At 39.9% G+C, this 15,300-nt stretch overlaps 1 protein-coding gene across 1 annotated transcript; it reads left to right on the top strand.

Moving 5' to 3' along the window:
* The first annotated feature begins 4,350 nt into the window (after positions 1–4,350).
* LOC137103483 (neuropeptide FF receptor 2-like) lies at positions 4,351–9,548 on the top strand. Its single transcript, XM_067483880.1, has 4 exons — positions 4,351–4,486; positions 5,601–5,948; positions 6,751–6,850; positions 6,941–9,548. The coding sequence occupies exons 2-4, from the start codon at positions 5,609–5,611 to the stop codon at positions 7,821–7,823; spliced, it is 1,323 nt and encodes a 440-aa protein (XP_067339981.1). The 5' UTR covers positions 4,351–4,486; positions 5,601–5,608; the 3' UTR covers positions 7,824–9,548.
* The last annotated feature ends 5,752 nt before the right edge of the window (positions 9,549–15,300 follow it).

Genomic DNA, 15,300 nt, shown 5'->3' with positions numbered 1-15,300 from the left:
GAGTTTTAAATAAGAACAGTAAAACAGTCCAAATGATTCTTAAATACATTGTTGTGTGTTTTATCAATTATTATAAGATCTTGGAACATGTAGTTTCCAAAGGGTGGGCTTGAGAAAGGTCCACGTATTTAGTATCCAGGGGATGGAATGGAATTGTTGATACCTACATTCATTTCTGAAAGAATTTGAAACTGACAAATGTAATAAAAGAATGTTGTTGTCAAGGAAAAGTCCACGGAAACAAGATTTATATTTGTGATTAATGTGCATGTTATAAACAAGAAATGGAAATGGCCTGAAGAAATATCATCATAAATAATTGGATAACAGTGATATTTCAAACTAAATCACATGTTTTCAATCTTATAAGCTGTTAGTTATGATATGTAAAAGTAGTCACTCCTTAGAAATACTGCACTCATTTAAAAGTCAAACATGTTGTTTTACTTTTATTATTTTTGTCATTTATAAGTTATATTGGTAAAAGTAGTACTTTTTTGGTCCACATCTGTACAATGTAGCATATGATCTCAGTTAAATGTGAAGTTACTGATAAACTATTGAAAATCCCAAAAGGTATGATATGAGAATCTGGTTTTGGAAATGTAGACATGTGGAGTGCATGTGTGGTTTTAATGAGATGGATTGGGTTGAATTCAAGCTCAGAGCTAAGCCGCAGACACCATCGTCACATCCTGCCGTAAGTGCTCAGTGTCACAGCTCAGATAAGAAAGAAAGAAAGGAAAACCGGCCGCATAGTTTCCACGATCACAGAACTCAAGTTTGCTGTAATGAAACTAATTGGCTCATTACAGTCAGGCACTGTGTTCTCGTGTGTGCCAACAGCAAAAATGTGTATGAACTCTTAACTCCATTTCAAGTGTGGTAGAAAACGTTTTCCCTCGTGTCCAGACGGGTGTTGGCCAAGCGACTGAATGTGGGTGGAGGTGTGTGGCACTCAGGGATTATCTGACTTCAAAACGTCCTAAACCCTCTGCATCTGCTCAATAATGGCAATAAATTCAGTGTTCTATTAACAACTAAGCAAATTCTTTGTCTGGAGACAAATAAATTCTCACACAACTCTGTGTAAAAGTCCAATGATTCAAGCTCACATGTGTTTCTGCATATCTAAGGTTTACAGTGTCCCAGGCACTGCTGTGCTGCCTGGGCAGCAGGCCAGATGAGAGGTGGCACTCCCACACATTACTGTATATTAAATATACCAAATCAGCCTTACATGAACTGTCACTAACAGGGTTAACACTTTTATGCAGACGCCCTACTTAAGTAAAATTCTAACTGCAAGACTATTACTGAAGATTCCTACATTGTTGTTTCCACCGCTGTCAGTCTTCATTCCTTCATTCAAGAGCATAACCAACACCAGTAAAAGTCAGAATGGGGTCACACGTGCACATGTACCTGCATAAAAAGCCGATTCTCAGTATGAGTACAGCAACAATGTTTTTTACTTTTTATCCTGTCTTCAGTATAGATGTTCAGTACATGTGTAGACAAATTACTATCAGCACTGTCAGCACTGTCACTGCCTGTCGGCAGTTTAGTGGAACTAAGCAGAACTTACAGATCAGTCCTGGAGAAGAGAGAGAGAGCTAAAAGTGGGGCGATATGTTCGTGTCTTGGAGCCAATGATGATTTGGTAAACCCACTATATGATGCATCACAGTAATCCAATCGTGAGCTGATAAATGCACGAATCACCTTCTCTAACTCCCCCCTGCTTAAAAAAGGCTTAACCTTTGAGAGCAAATGGAGCTGAAAAAATCTAGACTGATGTGATTTTCCCGGCTTAGATTACTGTCTGAGATGACCCCAAGATTCCTCACAGATTGCTTAATTAGTGAGGAAATTGGGGTCAAATCAGGTTTTTTACCCAATAAAAACATATTCAGTTTTGGTTTCATTTAGAAAAATGCCGTCCGGGATTTATTTTCATTCAAGCAGAGAAAAAGAGATTCTAATGAGCTCTTTTTTGCGCCAAGTGGGAGATAGATTTGAATGTCAGCCATATGACAATGCAAGGAAGCGCAATACTTTTCCAGAATAGAGCCCATTGTGGTATAAATGGTTCCCTAATTCTACAAGAAAACACGTTTTTGAAATAAATTACTACTGCAACCTGTGGAGGGAAAAAAAACCCCCCAAAAACACAGTTCTTCCCTTCCAACCGAGAAGAAAGAAGTCCAGCTGACATGACTCAGCCTTTTGATAACCAGACCTGGATGAATGAGAACCTTCCCTGACACGTCCTCCGAGTTTCATACTTCTCATTCCACCCTGTTTATCTCCAGTGATATAGCTCCCTCTTCTGACCCAGCAGCCAAGTATCACACAAAAACAGGGCTGTCGGCCTAGTGTGTTTGTACTTTTGCAGCTTGATAATGACGGGGATGTTTTGGGTTTTTCTGGCAGGGGGCCCACATAAACAATCAATCACATTTGTAGTTATGAGCAATATGGAAAATATTAACTCCACAGGGACAAAATGCAGCTGGGTACTCAGATTCACCCTAATGATTTTCCTGCTGTGAAGCAACAGTGCTGCTGTCAGTGTTGTGTAGCACGTGTCCCAAGGCGCCCACCTGCATCCCGGATACTCACAGGAGTTACAGCTGGCACACGACTCAAATATTAAAACTGAGAATTTTTGGGAGGGAGAAATTTATGCTCATACACATTTCACAAAACGTGGTGAAACCGCTACACAACTGATTAGGTCGATTCACAACAGGTCGGTATCATGGATGGTTAAAATGGGTTTTTCAGGTGGAGCAAGCTTCACCACCTTGTAAGAGACAACAATGAAAGAATGTTTATGAAGGCAAAATTGCTAAGAATTTGAGGATTTAATTAATTAGTGTAATTATTACATCATTTTGGAAATCATGGACACAGCATTCTCTGATTTAAAAAGGGACCGTCTGGCTACGTATGACTGTAATGAAGACCATTACCCAGAGTTTACACCCTCAAAAGTTCGTTAGGAGAAGGCTAAGGGCAGTTGGGTGGTTCACAAACATCCACCCAAGCTGGATTTACATCATTTGGTCATTGATATTTACCGAATGCATGCTCACGGGCTACACACTCAACGGTCCTTTCAGGGGTCGCCACAGCAGATGCTCTTCCTGCCGCAACCCTCCCATTTTATCCGGGCTCGGGACCGGTGGCTCCGGGGTGGCTCCGGGGTGGCCCTTGGTGGCTGGCCGGGGTCACGCCTGGTTGGGTCCTTCTGCATCCCAACACGATGCTGGACCGATTGAGGCAGCAGGTCCCCCTCACAGGCTACACACTGAACCCGGTAAACACTGTGCCTTGCTTCCTCAGAGCACCACTTTCTCCTGGTGTTTTGTTTACAACCTCCTAGGCTGCCATTTTGGTCTTGGCTCAACAATGGCCCTGAGAGCTGAGGGCACTGCCGTTAATTAGTCTAATCAATCAGTTTTTACCGGGTCTGAATAATTAATTGAACACACACTAAAATGAGGTGAGAGAAGTTGAAAATACAAAGTGACTGGCTTCTACTGACTTTCTATATCCTAGCTGTTTTCTGTGTTTTGCATTCATTCAACATAACAGCCGTTATAAAGTCGAGTGCACCCTGGAAGCTCTAGTCTTAAAGGTCTTCGTGCTCAAACTCTAGCCGACAGTGTTTTTCTTCCCGTTTCTCTCTGTCCACACTGTTTTGACAGGGTTCACGCTAAAGGCATTGAAAACGGTTTAGCCTTATGCGGCAACTGCAGCTACAGTAGCTTGAAGGATTCACTCTGAGTGAGTTTACACTGGCAGTAATGAACTATTTGAACAGATACATTCCTTCCTCCTGCCTTTGATTGTCTTCAAATCAAGTATCAAATGTTTGGTAAATCAAGCGGCCTTCATTACTGGAAACGGCCTAAACTTAAAATATAACCCAATCATGTAATGTCATGAAGTCAGATTGAGACTTGTGTGCACAACTGAGACTCACACATTTTCTCCACTTATGGATGAGGTGTGAGGGGTGAAGGGGCGAGACCTGGTGTTTACAAGACTTTTTACAAGCATTGTGGAGGGCTGATGCTTGATAATTGGAGGGTTGATGCAAGGTGAGCAAAGTCATTCCCTCACAACACAAATTGTCCGAAGGGATGCCAAAGAAGACAGGGGTCTTTGTGTCTTCTTGGCACAGAGTCAGTGCATGGAATATGACTGCTATATATGTTACTTTCAATTCACACGGTGCTACCTCGTACTGCTCCCAGGACTTGCACCTCCCAGCACATCTCTCCTGAATGAATCACATCTCCTCTGTGTCATCTCTAACCCCTCCAGCAGTCTCTGGCTCGCAGGCACACGGAGCAGATGTACAGGATGAGAGTGTGCGGCTTCGTTCCAAATTAGTGGCATTTCTATCAGATGGATGTAGCCCATATGTAAGGACAGGAGAAAGGAAGACAACTCAGACACCGTTTTCTGTAAGGTAAGAAATACGACTATCTAGTGTATAATTATTTGGGAAACTTCATCACTTCTGGCAGAAATTGTTTTGCACCCCATCACCTGGGCTAATAAAATAGAGTGTGGTTTACCCTTGTTAGTACAAATGCAGGATATTAAAGTGCATATTTTGCCGGAAAAAGACTTAAGTCTGTTAGGATCACTTGGCTTTCACTTATCACTAATGCATTGTGATACAAATATAGCTGCCAGCCACTGCAGTACTTGCAAACGCCTGCTGATGAGAGAACAAACAAAAACTGATCTCCTCACATCCACAGAGCGCTTGACTTCTGTGAGTTTGCTTCACTTGTAATGCGTCATTAATGCAAGCCAGCTGCAGCAATGAGCGGCACGTTGAATGTGGTTGTGTGCATAGTCAGATATTCTCCTTTATTCAGATTATTTTTGAAGACATGAAGGTTGCAGACTGAAACTGAGTTAAAATGTCTCAGTGCGACAGTAAGTTTAATGAAATTGTTACTTGACGGAGTTCAGACAAAAAAGCTATTTTTTATGCAAATTGTGTTAGTATATGACATCAGATGGCTGCAGAGTTTTTTTTTATGCAATAACCAATTAAAATAGTTGTTTTTGATTGATTCACCATATAAACACGGTGCAAATATTCCCTGACAAGTCCTGGCAACCTTTCCTGAAAACCACTTTCACATGAAAAATGCAACACTTTCTTTATAGACAGCTGTAGAGTAGGTGTAGTTCTGCAAAAAAAAAAAAAAAAAAAGGATATATTAAGCCTTAATCTGCAGGACCTAATGATAGGAAACACCATTTACCTATCGCAAAATGGATGTTATGTAGAACACATCCGAGGAATTCAGAGACATCATTATTTTGCCGTAAAAGGCAAAGCATGATGCATTGGCATAAACTTGCAGAAAAGTTCAAAGTCCACTGAGATAAAATGTATTAGTCACATAAGTAAGTTGTAATTTCAGGAAGCCACAATGAGATAATAGGGCAAAAAAATTGTCACGCGATCAAACTCACATTCCCACTGCTCTCAGAAGTGACATGCTGCGAACATGCCTTCCTCTGCCTGTCTACACTATATTTGCTGTCTCTCTTACACCCAGATATCATTATGTCCAAGAATCATGCTCTCAATGCTACTTGGGAGGTAGCTCAGGGAAACCTGAACCCATCCAATTCATCAAGCTTGCAGGAAAACCCGTTGACCCACCAGAACATCACCTATGTTGACTTCTACCTCCACAAGCCCCCCGTGGCTGCAGTCTTCACAGTCTCCTACCTCCTAATCTTTGTGGTGTGCATGGTGGGCAACGGGGTGGTGTGCTTCATCGTGCTGCGCAGCAAGACCATGCGCACGGTCACCAACCTGTTCATCCTCAACCTTGCCGTCAGCGACCTGCTAGTGGGCATCTTTTGCATGCCGACCACACTGGTGGACAATATTATAACAGGTCAGAGTATGAAGTTGTGTTTTTTTGTAGTTGTGTGTGCTCTAAATCTAATCTGAAGTATTAAATGAGATTCACAATTTTTGTTCCTGGGGTTTCTGTGTCACGCAGTTGGCTTGTTAAAAAGAGCAGTTGAATAAGTCATGGCGAATTAATTTGTTCCTGTTTCGGTTATAACACACTGTCAGTCAGACTTTTTAACGGTGGGGTAATATTTTGGAAATAACAAAGTAATACAGGGAACATACACCAATCAGGCATGTTTTGGCCACTTTATTAGTTTTAAATAGGGGAGGGGCAAAACATTAGAACCCCCTCTTCTTACACACAGTAGAATTATCACCTTTCTGACAGTTTCAACCTAAAAAGTGGGAAATTATAACCTTGTAAAAATAGAATTCATGGCAGAGCTGCTGTATTGGCTTGCATTAAATTGCACAGGTGGTCAGTAAATCTATATCACGGGGTTTGTGACCTATACAGCAACCATAGCTTAAGATGGCTTCTGCGTCGTTCATCTTTACCACAAAATGAAGTCGGAACGGGAAGTTTTCTTTTGCAGCATTTCACAGCTGTCTTTCGTGGTAATTACACAGAAACCATCACACGTGTTTCCAAATAAAGTTCGGAGCCGTGGTGATAATTTTCCACATTTTAAACCTAGTCACATCCCATCACTTGGTTATTTATTTCATAATTACTTTTATTAATGACAATAAATATTATCACCTATTATTTTCAAGATATTACCCCATTATTCCCCTGCTAATAACGTGCATCATCAATCATTTTCTCTTCTCTGCAGGTTGGCCATTTGGTAGTGTGGTGTGTAAGATAAGTGGAATGGTTCAAGGCATATCTGTCTCGGCATCTGTGTTCACTCTTGTGGCAATAGCTGTTGACAGGTGAGGGATGTAATAGTTTGACTGCTAATTGCACCACTGGATGATGTTTCCGACTCTAAGAAACCTTGTGTTTCCTCCAATCTCCTTTAGGTTCCGCTGCATTGTCTACCCCTTCAAGCAGAAGGTGACGATCGCCTTCTCAAAGCTAATTATCATTATCATATGGGTCCTTGCTGTGTCAATCATGTGTCCCTCGGGGGTCATGCTCCAGGTCACCAAAGAGCAGAGGGTGCGAATAGTCCTCGGCCACAACAATGACACCTTTCCTTTTTACTGGTGCCGGGAAAATTGGCCTAATCAGGCGATGAGGAAAATCTATACTACTGTGCTTTTTGCTAACATCTATCTTGGCCCCCTTACCCTCATTGTCATCATGTACGCTCGCATTGGCTTCACCCTCTTCAAGACCACTATTCCTGCGATGAGGGGCAGTGGAACTGTGTCTAGAGAAGGAAGTGGCACCAACAAATCGAGTGTGGAAGGTCGTCTCACCGTTTCACGGAAAAAGAAGAGGGTGATAATGATGCTGCTGGTGGTGGCTCTGCTCTTCGTTCTTTCCTGGCTGCCCCTGTGGACACTGATGATGCTGAGCGACTACGCCAGCCTGACAGAGCACCAGCACCGTGTCATCAACATCTACGTGTATCCCTTAGCTCACTGGTTGGCCTTCTTCAACAGCAGCGTCAACCCCATCATCTACGGGTTTTTCAACGAGAACTTCCGCAGAGGCTTTCAGGCGGCTTTCAAATTCCAGCTGTGCTCTACTGTCATCGAGCGCCAGAATACCTGCTCCCATCGAATCCGAGGGAATGCGGTGCAACCAGTCGAGCCTGCCGCCCTTAGCAGGTCGGGATCGGCAGTGGTGGAGAATGGGAAGTGGTCATGCAAGGATGGAGAATGCTTGGCTAGTAGAGGTCACGTCAAAGAGCAGGACCTGATCATGGAGGACCTAGAAAATGTGTCCCAGATTTAGATTTAGATTGTGACTTTCACACATTCTGTGGTCTCTGAAAAGTTATTAATGAGTCAAGGACAAATAAAAAAAAACAGGCTTTAAAAACTTAAAAAATGTTTCTCCACAATCCACAAGTTAAAGGGTGGAGAAACATTTTCTGGCTTTATTGTTAAAGTTGTAATACTTAAAAGTTCAGTTTTCAGCTAGTCAATCATACCTGTGACCATAGTGATAGTAAGATTAGAGAGACGTGGCATTAGAATGGCATGTCTCTCAAGGGTGAAGTGCAATGCATTGTGATGAGAACTGCAATAGCTTCCTCAAGTCAAAGTGCGTCGTCCAGCGCCCCAAGGCACCTGGTGCTCAACTGATGATGACTGTGACACGGAGTAGCGGGGGGGCGGTCATTTGGAAAACGTCCATGCACCCTCCTCTTCTTTCTTGCAGGGCACTATGAAGTTTGAAAACTCAACTTATGGCCATGTTAAAAATAAGAAAGTTGCATTAATTAACAGTAGGACTTGAGAAAAATAATGTGATGTAACCAGCGGAGCCTCTTCTAAAAGCAAAAGAGTTAGTTATGGAAGTATAAATACATGATGTGGTAGTGTAAATAAAAATGGTGCACTCAACACAAAAGCTCGGGAGAGACTCACTGTCAGTTGAACAACGTATCAGCAAGTGAAGCATGTTAATATTTGTTTAATAGCTCCAAGGGCTTGTGCTGTGCTGTCATGCGAACATGACTACTTTAAATCACTGTCTGGTCTGAAGAATACACCAAAAGTATGAAATGAAATGTAATGAGAAGATGTGCAGGCATTATCACATTACACTGATGGTATCTTGCTATGGACACAAAGTTAATGTTCATTTAAAGAATAAACATTCCAAGAAGAAAAATATTGTATTTATCGTTTGGTTCCATGCAACTGGAAAAAAACTATTGTAAAAAGGTCAGATAATGAAGTACGACTAAATTATTTAGTAAATCTTACAAGTCACACAGTTATATTGCATTTATTTATTATTTATTATTCTTCCACATTCCTTAAAATATAAATACATGAACAGGGGCGGAAAAAAATACTTAGATCTTAACTAAAAGTAGCATCAGCACAGTGTAGAAATACATTTCAGAGTACAGGAAGGTTACATACTAGATTAATTGTGAAACTACTAAACTTGGTAATTAATTGTTTTTTATTTATTCACTTAACCACATTTAGTGGTCAAAACTTTTTTCGAATCTAATTAAATGTGTTGTGTGGAACAAGTTCCATTAACTAAATACAACATTTTATTTCTGGTGGTCGAGAAGTGAAATTATTAAACAGTTTCAACAATGAAGGTAATATGTAATGCAAACAACACTGAGATTTCATTTTTTTAAAGAGTTAATGTTAAACGTAATGTTCATGACTTAATGACTGGTGTATAATTAACAGTTTCATGAAGACTATAGATGCCTTTCTGTTGTCATATACACATGACGTTTGTTTGGTTGACAGAGCTGGAGGCAGCAGAATTCCCTGAACATGTAATCTTATCCTGGATAGCTAGGATTTGATGGCTTGTATTTTAACAAGGGCTCAAGCAAATACAAGTTCAGTAAATTCTACGTTTAAAGGAAGATCTATGAGATGGCCTCCAGTTCTTCTCTTGTTTTGCCTCCAGTTAACACGTTGACATCATTTTGGGGGTTTTGTGCTCTTTTTGTCACACAGTCATGTTCAAAGCAGATCTACACTTGCATAATTGTGATATTCATTATGTTTGTAAAATGAAATAAACTGGTTAAATTGGTGTCAATTCTTGAGGTCTAAAATTGTTTTGACGTATTATTATTTTTTTATCCTTTTCACCAGAGTTTACTTTACTCTATTATTGCAAAAAAAAATGTTTTTTGGCAGTATATTGTGCACACATTGAATTGTGGTCCTACTGAGCAATTTTCCAAGAAACCAAAATAGTAATACGAGGAAACGCATTGACTTAGTTTGTTAGACATAAAGGTTGCACACAGTGAAAAACTCATTTCAGTCAACAAGAAAACTCCACATTGCAGCGTTAACGCTCTTTAAACCTCTGATGAATCATTAAAGTGATGATGACAGGGGCAGTGTTCTGCAACAACCTGCTGATTAATAAGTATTATGTAATGAAGTGTGCTGCAGGTATGAGTCATTTCTCGACGCTGTGGCACTTCGTGCTTTTCTTGATCACAGCATGTGAGCGAGGATTTTTTCCCCTTTTTTCTGCAAGCAACTCGTTCGTTGAGCAGCCCATTCTGTCAACAAGTGCGCACAGGGAGGAAGATATGTCTAAACAAATTAATATTTACATGAGATTTGATTTGTTTTATCTCATTAAATGATGTCTGTGGCTCCCAAGTCTGAGCCCACTGGGTCCTACAAAAAATGTAATTACAAATTTTACAATAACAATATTACACACTATTACTGCAACCCTTCAATCATTGTGGGCCTGTTATGAACTGCATTACTTTGACATAAAAACAGGAAACTAGCTTTTAGTTGTGCTTTTTGCAGATGGAATAACATTCAGAATAGTCTCTGTTGAAGTTTAACTTGCCTCAGGTTGCCTGAAATGTCACTAATAAAAATGGAAGGGAACATAGTGTTTGCAATGAAACACTAGCACAAGCTGAATAAGACTGCTGGATTAAGCAAATTTGACCTTTGTTAGCAAATTGGAAAGAAGAAGAAGAAAAAGAAGATGAGCGTAAGATCACCATAGAAACAAGCTTTGATCCCCTGGCCTTTATAACAACAAGTGTAATGATTCCTCTACATCATTTGGAGTTTTGATTAATCTACATTTGCACAGCAAAACAGATAATGGACACGACGGGCTAAAACATGGGCTTAGACATTAAAAAAAAGACTATAATATGACCGTTTATTATGCCAGCAGCACAACGATAATGTGCAGCTTGAGTCATACAAATATTTCAAATATTACATTTAAAATTCTGTAGTCTGTATAACCATAAAGTTAATTTCAGTTGTACATCAAGAAGGTAAGTCAGAGTAAACTGCCTCATATTTCCCATCAGTTAGTGCCAGAAAATGGATGTGAAATATTATTTAAAATATTAAAATACATTGCTTTAAACAAAACACCTTATAAAGACTTTTGTAGGAGACTAAAAGTTGATGTCTGAAATTCAATCTGCATTTAAAAATGCTGCCAATCCGATGTGATGATCTGATGCACTTTTTCTCAGATTTTCCTTGATGTTGCAGATTGTATGTGTGTGTGTGTTTATTATTTTAAATAAACTGAAATAGACAAGATTCATATAATCCAAAGATTATATGACGTTGTTCCAGTTTCAGTTGCGTGCATTAAGTAAAAAAAAGAAACAAAAACAAAAAAACAACTATTATGCTCATTGATTTAGCAGGATTTAATGTGTTTTTGCAGCCACAGTTCACCATTAGAAGCTGAAATTTGACACTGACCAGTGTACAGGATGTGTCATACAGCTGGGATGGTGGTAATAAATGATCACATGTGAGCAGGAATATGTGACGGGTTGTCCTGCGATCCCTCTGGGACACATCTGAGACAGCTTGAGAAAAGAAAACAGGTTGTCTCGAGCCGTGTATGGTTGCACGGACGATGATGATGATGTTGTGAAAAATCGAACTTGACTGTTTGCTCCAAATTGCAGAGACCTCTTTCAAAAGGCAACAAATCTTGGTTGGAATTTGACGTTGAGGATAAGTTACATCATTACGCAATGTTGGAGTTTGTTTTATAGTTAACTCATGGATGGATGGTGAGACAATGGGCCCCTGGGCTCAGACAGGTGACAGGCCCCCACCCCACCTACAGGAGCAAGACACATGAATTTTTTTTTTTTTTTTTTTACAGCTTTTTAGTTCTTCATTGTCTATTGCTGGTAGTTTTGCATCTCCTATGAACCACTTTGCATCTCTGTTAATACTATGTCCCTTTCAGTAGCGTTACATCTTTTTGGGTTACTTTGTGTCTCTTTTTAGTTATTTTTAATCTTCAGGGCCCCCAAACCTCTGCCCTTTAGGCCGGTTCAATATCAACTCATGGTTTAACTGCCTTGAAACAGAACTGAGCTTTCATATTGAGACATGTATTTATAATGCAATTTCCATTTTTCTTGTCATCCCATCTAATGTCATTTATCCTGATCATGTCTTATGTCACCAGATTTCATGTCCTAATGTTACTTAATTCAATCTTATGAGCGATGCATAGATGTGAATAAAAATTTGACAAGAAGTAACAAATACTTTTGTGTCCCAGTGAGGGAAGCATAATGTCAAGGCCAGTTGTTTCCAAGACACTGAACTGACTCAGTGAATCAGACACTAGCAACACCAGAAGAGAGAAAACAATTCACTCATTTACTTCACTAGTGTTCAGGTAATTGTTCTTTAAAGTGCTGTATATAATTACTTTATATGATGGTTATGTCCCAAGACAAATGACGTGTGTCATATGTATGAACTAACCTTCCAGCTCTCTGATCCGCTGCATCGATGCCTTGCTGACCAAATGTCATCCTCAGTGAGGGGCTACTGAACGAGGCCAGATAAATGTAATAAATGTCATACACATATTGAGAAATTCAAAAGGAACCAAGGAGGCATAAAACTAAAGAAGAATGATGGAGTTCACATTGTCCGCCAACACTAATAGTCACACAGCAGTAATATCACATGCAATCAGCGGATATTACCGGTGATTAGTGAATGATAAATGTGGATCACGCTGTCTATTTATCTGTGTCCTTTGGGGGAAGACAAAATGGATTGTCTTTGTCTTCTCAACAGATTAAAGTTACCTTCTGGTCCCACTAATCTCTGGAAGCCATTAGCACGTCTACCCTCAGTAATATCTCTCTCCATGCACTTCCATCAGGTTTATGTCATTTTAGATGAGATTTTAATCAGTGGGACACATGGGCCACTTTGTCGCTCAGAGGTGTTTAGTGTATTTACCGGCTCACGCCTCTCATCTGCCCCGCACTTAGAATGCCGTTAATCTGCAAACATCTTTGAGGAGCTTTTTAGTTTTATGCGTGCGTTGGAGCATGTCACAGTGCTAGAAATTTCGTTTTTCTTTTTCTTTTTCGTGATCTTATTTTAACGAGGGAACACTGCAGAAAAACCCTTCTGAACAAAAGGACGTGCACTGTATAATAGACGTGGGACATTTTCTGGGGATTGATGTGGGGATTCAGATGAAAACACTATACCTAAGGAAAATCACTGTCTACTTTTTACTTTGGCAGTTTTAAGAAAATGCCGCCATGCACTTGTAACGTTTACCGTCATCAGCGTAGTTTAGCATGCTACCATTTGCCAAATAATTCTAAACCACAAATAACAGCGTGTTTTGCTCACACTGACAATATTAAAAGCTCAGAAGGTTTTCCATTCACCACTGACACCAACTTATTTAAGTGACTTGCGTGTTGGTGATTGCTAATTCCCACTGAAGTGAAAACAGAGCCGATGCTAATGGTGGAATTTTTTTCGTTTCATACAATTGGAGAGTTTTGGTAAATAAGTTGCAGTAGTTGTTATTACATCTGACAGAAGACGGCCAAGGGAGAACTCTGAACTCAGTGGGTTTTCTGGCCATTTGCAATAGGCGGTGATCAGTTTTTAATATCTTACATGCAAGGGTGGGTCCACAGGGGGGAGCCAGGGCTGGCAATGGGGTGGCCACCTGACCAAATTTAAGGCCGAAATAAATCATTATTACCAATAAATAGAATGCAATTATAATGTAATCTACATTAAGGTACATTCATATATTTTGTCACATTAGAATTTTTTTGGCAGTTGCAACCAGACAGATCGTCCCTGCAGGAGGGGGATTTTTATCTCTCCCCCTCTAATTATTATTATTTGTCAATGACTGTACAGAGGTAAAAATGGTGACTATTAAACGACTATTAAAAAATACAAATTTGTTATTAATATACAGCTCATTATATTAAAACTACATTAAATTAAAGGTTGGCCACCCCAATAAAACATTAGGGTGGCCACACTGGGGCACACACTGAAAATAATTTACAAGGTTTTAGTTTCGAGATCTGCCCCTGTTTGTCATCTATGTGAGATCTTCAAGTCTGTGCATGTCTGTGTGTAGCAATGTTCTCTCTTGTTTATGATGCTCTTCTTCTGCAAATAATGTTGCAGATTCTAGATGCGTTGCTATGAATAAGATAAATCTAATGAGATGTGAAATTTGAGGCATGAGGGGATACTTGTCAAAAATATCTTCACCTTTAATTGTTACTAATAACGTGTACTAAATGTATGTATTTACTTGTACTTGTAAATTACTAGTATGTGTCCTTCAAACGGGCCACAAGTCATATCTGGGAAATATCTAAAGGACAAATTGGATCGATATTGTCAGGATAAGAGTCATAACCAGGGAGTTTCCAGCGTAAATAAGATCAGATTCAAATCATATGTTGAAACACCCAACACCTTAATCAAAGGGGTCCTGAGATTTGATTTATGAGTCATCATGTGATTATTATTTAGATCATGAAGTTTATTTTTTCTGTTCACAGTTTTCATATCTGTGGTTAATTGCAGAGGACATAAAGTATTTTGGAATACTTGGGTCACCTGTGGGTAATTATGGCACTGTACCATAACAGAAACTTTACACTTTGGATGCTTTAGCCAACTCATTGTACTTCATTGTATATTCAACGTAATATTTCTACCATTCATTTTTAGGTCCTGTTCTCAGGCAGCCACTGGTCCCTATTTATTTTAATGTGCAACAAAATATTCTTCCCTTACAGGTAAAACCTCAGTGGTGGTGCACCCAAGGCACTTTTACCTCTGGACGTGTCAGCCAGGTGTCAGACAGCATTGCAGTAATGAGCTGTGTTGTCAAAGTTTCATCGGTGGAATCTCAGCTGTCATTTTGTTCTTGTCTGTCAAGTCTATAGGCTGTAACTAAAACACTGAAACACTGTGCTGATCTCTTGCATCTGTGAAGGTCAGAGAGACAGCAGATGGTAGAGAGAAACTTCTTACAGCAAGTTTAAAAGCTCAATAGCAAATACGTAAAAAACAATGTCATTTGGCATCTGCAGCAAAAATTAAAACTCAAGCCCAGAACAGCTGTTTGTATCAGTAGGCTTTACTGCGTATGGTAGATTCACTCTAATGACTTAATGATACATTTATGTACATAAGGTGGTCTGACATTTACTTTTACTGCCAGCACATTAATAGACAGGTGCCGCCACTTGTTGTCTGCACACTGTTTCTCAGTCACTGCTGGAACAACAAGCGTTCGACGCTCTTTGCTCTTTGAACACTGACTCATCTTCCTCTTGCAAAGTGAAAGCTTTGCTTGAACTGAGAGATTCCACACGAAATGAGCTCAACTGGCAGGTCTCCACGGATTTCTAGCCCCAATGGCTCCCTCCCTACTATTGAACTGT

This window comes from Channa argus, chromosome 18, assembly GCF_033026475.1.
Source record: "Channa argus isolate prfri chromosome 18, Channa argus male v1.0, whole genome shotgun sequence".
NCBI lineage: Eukaryota > Metazoa > Chordata > Actinopteri > Anabantiformes > Channidae > Channa > Channa argus.
The sequence above is the reverse complement of the archived record's forward strand: the minus strand, read 5'-3'. Positions and strand labels throughout refer to the sequence as shown.

Excerpts from the sequence above, each read along its gene's own strand:
- LOC137103483 (XM_067483880.1), top strand. The coding sequence starts at position 5,609 with ATGTCCAAGAATCATGCTCTCAATGCTACTTGGGAGGTAGCTCAGGGA. Across the intron at positions 5,949-6,750 it reads GGTGGACAATATTATAACAG|GTTGGCCATTTGGTAGTGTG; the intron begins GTCAGAGTATGA and ends TCTTCTCTGCAG. Across the intron at positions 6,851-6,940 it reads GTGGCAATAGCTGTTGACAG|GTTCCGCTGCATTGTCTACC; the intron begins GTGAGGGATGTA and ends AATCTCCTTTAG.